Genomic DNA, 6,839 nt, shown 5'->3' with positions numbered 1-6,839 from the left:
CTGCCGAGCTGTGATCCACCAGTTTATATGACTCACAGAGCCAATCAGAAATAAATAAAGAAATACTGTTACAGTGAATAGTAAATTGTGATTGGTTCAAAGAGAATGGCACAGCTTAAAGTGAAAATAGCATTCACTTGCTTTGGGCTTGGGTGTGAGATTTGCCAGAAAAATAATCTTGATGGGATGTTATACCAGCACAACATTTTTTCAATGAATACTTGGACATTACTGGCCAGTAGGTACTAATTGCAATTTCCTCCCACATTTCATAATGATGAACTGGCTACTTTTATTTGCCTCTATGTGAGTTTGTTTGTTTGTTTATTAGGATTTTAACGTCATGTTCCACAGTCTTGGTTACATTCACACCTGCCACACACGATTTATCATTTCACAAGGTTATATCAAACACAGTCTTGGACAATTTTGTATCTTTTCAATTGACGTCACTTGCATGTCTTTGGACTGTGGGAGGAAACCGGAGCTCCAGAGAAAACCCACGCAGACACGGGGAGAACATGCAAACTCCACACAGAAAGGACCCGGACCACCCCACCTGGGGATCGAACCGAGGACCTTCTTGCTGTGAGGCGACAGTGCTTGATGGGCTGCTTGATGGGCTCCACCGTGCCGCACATATGTGAGTTAATCTGTAACTTGGAATTCGTGATGGATTGGGGTCCTGTATAGGGTGTAGGCCTAGTCTTTTGCTGACCCAACAAGTTCACACGTATCATCACTACCAAGCCTAACTTAAGTGATATATTTAAGCACAAGATTGTTTCGATACCTGCAAACTCGTCTTAGCTTATAACTACGTCCTACTTTTGTGCTTCAGTTTTTCATTAAGTGTTTAGTAAGCAGGGCTCGGAGTGTATACGTCACTATGATCGACAAGGGGTCGACATTTACATAAGCTTACTCTTTAACGACTACCTGTCACCGCATGGCTACTGAGACACCCAGTAAAGCCAACAGTCACTGGCTGACCTGGCTCACGTGGCTGTCACTGCTCATTCATATTAGCCCTACGCATCTCTCTCATAACTCTGCTGATTAAAGAAGGCGGAAGGTTGACGGTTAGACCGTGGCTGTAGCAATAAACCATCTAGGCGTGGCAGTTGGAGAGACGCTCAGGACGATGCCAGAATGAGTACATTCTTAGATTACTCAGGGATGAGCGGCGGGGACGGAGCTGGCGGGGACTCGTGCTCTGTCAGAGCGTTCCATGCAGATCACGGAATTACAACTTTCCAGTCTTGTTCTCTCACAGTAAACAATTGCAACGGGAGCGAACGATTCTTGGCCAACAGAGCGTCATCTGAGGCAGTTTCAAATAATTCACATCGAGCCGGGTCGTACCAATCATCCGGGACACTGTCACTCGCCTATGGTGCCCATCCAACGTACGGAACTCAAAGTTTTTGTGCCGGTTATAATCACTACACCATAAACCAAGATGCTGATTCAACTCCAGCGTTATCTCAGTGCGGTCCGCTAGTTTACACTGGAAATATTTTGCAATCCCATCATAATCATCGCCATGGCTACAACAGCAGCAGTGCGCACTTACATGGCCAATTTCAGTACGCAACATCTACATACGGGCACGGCCAGGAACAGGCAAATTTAACGTTCGTGGCAGGATGTTCAAATCCTCTGTCCCCTTTGCATGCAGTGAATCACGACACGTGCTGTTCACCTTTATCAGATGGTGCATCCAAGGCGCAGACGTTCGACTGGATGAAAGTGAAACGGAATCCACCAAAAACAGGTGACACAGTTGGTGTTATTTGCAAAGGGTTTACTGTTTGCTGTAGATTAGTTTTATTTCAGTTAATTAAATTAGATTGGTCTGAGATCACCTTGCTGGTAAGAAATTCTGAATTGTTGTGTTTTACTTTTACAGGAAAAGTGGGGGAGTATGGTTATGGTGGGCAACCCAACACAGTTCGCACAAATTTTACCACCAAACAGCTGACAGAGCTGGAGAAAGAGTTTCACTTCAACAAGTACTTAACGCGAGCCAGGCGTGTGGAGATAGCTGCTGCTCTCCAGCTAAACGAGACTCAGGTGAAGATCTGGTTTCAGAATCGTCGCATGAAGCAGAAGAAGCGTGAAAAAGAAGGAATTCTTAGCAAAACTGTGCCGGAATCAGGGGACGGTCCGGAAAAAACTGAAGATGCATCAGAACAGTCTTTTTCTGCGCCGTCAACACCATCTCCTGCATCCTTGGGAACTGATCCCTTTTCCTCTGGATAAAAAGTGTAATATTACGTTATACTAAAAGGAGATAAGTATTGCACTGTGACTGGCCACAAAGTCAGAGAAATGGGGTGGTCGAGGGATGTAACTGAACATGCCTAACAGCCACCGTCAGTTACCATAATGCACTAGTTTTGACTAATTGCTGTGCTGTCTTTTATGTATTACTACTAAACGTGAGGAATTCATAGTTTATTATGTTAGTTTATAATTAATGTAAGTGACTAAAGCATTTTCTGGAACAAAATGGCAGATGTAATAATGTTAATAATTTACTGAGTCTGACTACTGAAACCTATTTGTAACGTCTACCTCATGTAGCAAAACAAATACTAAAAAGATACAAGTGCCATAATTTGAAACAGAGAAAGCAAATTTGAAGTAAAAAAAATGTACATACACTTCTAAGGAACGATGATTTTTGCAAACATTCTTTTGTGACAAAATCAAAAAGTATATTAAAATAGGCGTACAGCAAATTAAATCATACTATCATACAGGTTTTATTTTATAAGAGTTTTTATATTGTTTTTAAACTTTGTATCATGGTTTCCTCATTCCTTGTAACTAATAGTGATTGACTGTTAATCATGTCTAACATCTGGTACATCTGACAATACAAACAATACAAAGTAAAAGGTCTAAAAACAATTCAATCATGCCAAAAGTAAACTGTTGTCCATGTAGTTTTAAACTGGTGCAGCCTAAAATGCCGTAAATATATGGCCATAGAGTAGTCACCAGAGGGCCTACCATGACATTTAGTACATGTTCCCTACAAGTGTATGTAAACGTTGCCCTGATCATAATGATTGAATTGCCTTCAATGGTAAAAGATGCTAAGTAAAAGAAGGCTACCTCCCCTTATCAACATCTGTTTCCCAAGTTGTAAGTGATGTCAAGGTTTGGCTGTTTTAGTGTTAGTGTGACTCCTGCATGATGCACAACCCTCATGTTGCACTGAGTTTTATCAGTCAATGATTAGGGATTTACATTTAATAATCACGGTTTAACGGGTAAAAATCTGTATAATAAAGTTTTTGTTACAAAAGGTTATGGCCTTTTTATATAGTACATAGTTCCACACTATTATTCCACTGCAAATTTGATTTGCCTGAGCAACATCATATCACACTCAAGCTATAAGACCAAAGGTATCCTAATCATTAAGTTCAGGTGTTTTAGCCAGCTTTAACAAACAGGTTTATAAAATTAACTAACATTCTTAATGCATCCAACTGTGTGTGTAATTTGAGAAAGAGCATTTCCTGTTTCAGCACTGTGCACTTTTGGACAAAACTATGTCATGAGGACATGGTTTGACAAGTCTGGGGTAAAGGAACAATCAAGGCCCACACAAAGCCCTGACTTTAACCTGAACGAGCAACTTTGAAATAAATTAAAACATATATTTTAAGCCAACACATCTTAGCCAACAGTAGATGTGTGTCATACAGACTCATTCCAAGTCATTATGATATCAAACACAGAGAAGATGAGGCTGTTGTAACTGCAAAGGGGGAAAACTCAAAATTTATGCCAGTGGTTTTGAAATGCAATGACTAAATTTCTAATTTTTTGGTGCCCATATACATATGATCATATGATGTATTAATTTAAATAAGCGTTAGTCATCTTTACCTGTTCAATAATTTAGTAAGCCACGTGTAAATCTAATGTCCTTATCCCAAATTTATTCTGCGAATCTGAAGCCCTGCCACCTGAGAACACAACAGTCTTGTTGATTAACGCTTAAATGTAGCTAATAAAATGTTACTGCATATATTTTGGAATCTATTATTAAAGGCGGTGTTAGTTTACTAAGTACTGGACTATTAACCGAGAGGTTGCTGGTTCAAACCCCACCACCGTCAAGCTGCCAGTGTTGTGCACTTGAGCAAGGCGCTTAACGCTAAATTGATTGTATTACATTTAGTTGTATGGTAAGCTTTGGGTAAAAGTGTATGTTAAACGATGTAAATGCAGACCCGAATGCTAATTCAAGCATTACACCCAACTTCTGGCCGAGATGATTTCGCATAGAGCATGACAGACATGTAAAGCCCCGAAAAAAGTGAAAACCTGGCCATTATTAATGATCAACATTTAGTTTGAATGCACCTGTATTTGAGGGCAGTGTCCTCGTGGACTCTCAACGCCGCGACTATAACAGTATTTATGGAATTCTTACATTTATACTGAGATTTAAAGATTTAAAATTTTTAATAAGAACTTCAAACTAAACATATATTTTAAAATGTTTAAAAATACTTTTAATTCTTTGTTTGACAAAATTTAAATACATTTTAAGGAAGCTTCATTAAATATTGTGTTAATACTAAATGTTTTCATAAATGTCTAAAGTCTTCATTAATATTACGACTCAGTAGCCTATTTGTTCAACTCTAATTAGCCTATCATAGACCTAATTCATTTTATTATTGGGGATTCTAACCGAGACTTTGAACTAAACAACCTCAATGGTTTAACAGAGAGCGTGACTTGGAAACATGTGGTGGGATTAAGCATTTAAATGGTGATTATATAGGATTACATGCTTAATTCAAAGCATATTGCTATTTTGGAAATAAAACCCTACTCAGCAACAACACCACCAACAACAGCGACGATGATGATTATTATTATTATCATTAGTATTATTATTATTAGCAGTAGTAGTAGTAGTATGGGTATAGATTGTAATTGAAGCAAAACTATATTGTATTTTACCTCTAAAATTATTAATTAAAAGTATATTTTATAACCCAGTTTCAAACGAAGTTTTTGAACTATCTTTAAACATCGGTATTTCTTTTTATAAATACGAGGTAATAAACAGTTTGATTTAAATCCCCAATGGCATTTTTGCATTGTTGCATTTACTAAGCTGTCAGTTTAGTAAATAATATTATTACACTTATTTTTATTAACCGTTTTAATATATTTTAATTTACATTATTGAAAAACATACTGCTAAAGGCTCTACGTAATGTAACACTCCCTAATTAATGTGTTTACATGAAAGAAGTTACTTTACTTTACTTTGTCTGTCTGCAAAGCTTGCGTTTAAATATTACAAAAAAACGTGTAATGGGAATTCTTTACACGTAAAAATTTCAACTCAGTTAGCTCGTTATTGTAAATATTTTAGTTTCAATTAACAAAGTTACTTACAAAAAACCCTAATTATAGTAAACAGTAACTAATAGTAACCCTAATAAAATAGTATTAGTAATTAATAGGACTACCAAATAACACTATCAATATCATTATTAATATTAATTATATAATTAATAAAATGTTCAGCTGCCTAGTTATTCAGCTTTGCCATGAACGTAAATCATTTGATATGTGATAGGAATTTTGATTTGGTTTTTGTTGTTTTCTTGGAATTTTTGTTTTTTTTATTAAAAGACTAGATTTAAATTACTGACTATTGGGTGCTTAAATTTGATTTATCTTACTTTTCAGTGTAACATTGCAGAAATTAGCCTTAATATAAAATATAAAAAGTCAAATATATAAAATATACATAAAAATATGGATATTAAAAGTCTACACAACCCTGTAAAATGCCAGGTTTTTGAGATGTAAAAAATCAGACCAAGATAAAACATTTCAGATTCATTTCCACCTTAAATGTGACCTATAATATGTGCAATAAAATTAATTGAAAAACAAACAGAAATAATATAACTAAAATAAAACTAAAATAATGTGCATAACTGTGCACATCCTCTTATAATCTGGGATAGGGTGGTGGGTCAGTGGGTCCTGAAGGTTCTGGGTTCGATCCCCAGGTGGGGCGGTTCGGGTCCTTTCTGTGTAGAGTTTGCATGTTCTACCCGTGTCTGCGTGGGTTTCCTCCCACAATCCAAAGACATGCAAGTAAGGTGAATTGGAGATACAAAATTGTCCATGATAGCCATTAGACATTATGAACTGAAGAACCTTGTGTAAAGAGTAGCTATACCGTTTCTGTCATGAATGTAACCAAAATGTGTGAAACATGACGTTAAAACCCTAATAAACAAATAAATAATAATCTGGGATGTTAAATTTTACCCAGTACACACCTGTCATTAGTTAAAGTTACTTTTATTAACTCCATGTAAAGTTTAGCTGTTCTAGTAGTATTTTCTGACATTTAAGAAGCACACAAAGCATTAAAGGGATCTCATTGTAGGTATCAGTTAGGTACAAAAATGCCCAAAGCATTACATATACCATGAAACACAGTGAAGACATCAGCAACAAAAATGTTGCACAACTAACATTACCTAGAACTGCACGTGTTTTTAAAATGAATGAAAAGACAAGAGAAGAGAATGAACGGTTCTTAATATAAGTCACATTTGGCACAAATCCTTCAGACCTCTATTAAAAAGTTGAAGAAATTTCACTTGCAAGGGCTATGTACAGGAGATGCTCTTGCAATCTCATAAGTTTGGTCAATGCCCTACAATCTCACAGTAAACAACTACTCTACCAATTACAAAATTTCACATTAAAAAACATGGGAAGATGCATCATTTAATCCTTACAGCTATATCTAAGCTTTAGAAGTTAAG

General features: G+C 36.6%; 1 protein-coding gene across 1 annotated transcript; it reads left to right on the top strand.

Moving 5' to 3' along the window:
- Nucleotides 1-1,146: 1,146 nt before the first annotated feature.
- Nucleotides 1,147-2,265, top strand: hoxa1a (homeobox A1a). Its single transcript, XM_062990180.1, has 2 exons — nucleotides 1,147-1,777; nucleotides 1,913-2,265. The coding sequence occupies exons 1-2, from the start codon at nucleotides 1,153-1,155 to the stop codon at nucleotides 2,263-2,265; spliced, it is 978 nt and encodes a 325-aa protein (XP_062846250.1). The 5' UTR covers nucleotides 1,147-1,152.
- The last annotated feature ends 4,574 nt before the right edge of the window (nucleotides 2,266-6,839 follow it).

Source organism: Trichomycterus rosablanca, chromosome 2, assembly GCF_030014385.1.
Source record: "Trichomycterus rosablanca isolate fTriRos1 chromosome 2, fTriRos1.hap1, whole genome shotgun sequence".
NCBI lineage: Eukaryota > Metazoa > Chordata > Actinopteri > Siluriformes > Trichomycteridae > Trichomycterus > Trichomycterus rosablanca.
The sequence above is the reverse complement of the archived record's forward strand: the minus strand, read 5'-3'. Positions and strand labels throughout refer to the sequence as shown.

Excerpts from the sequence above, each read along its gene's own strand:
- hoxa1a (XM_062990180.1), top strand. The coding sequence starts at position 1,153 with ATGAGTACATTCTTAGATTACTCAGGGATGAGCGGCGGGGACGGAGCT. Across the intron at positions 1,778-1,912 it reads ACGGAATCCACCAAAAACAG|GAAAAGTGGGGGAGTATGGT; the intron begins GTGACACAGTTG and ends TTACTTTTACAG.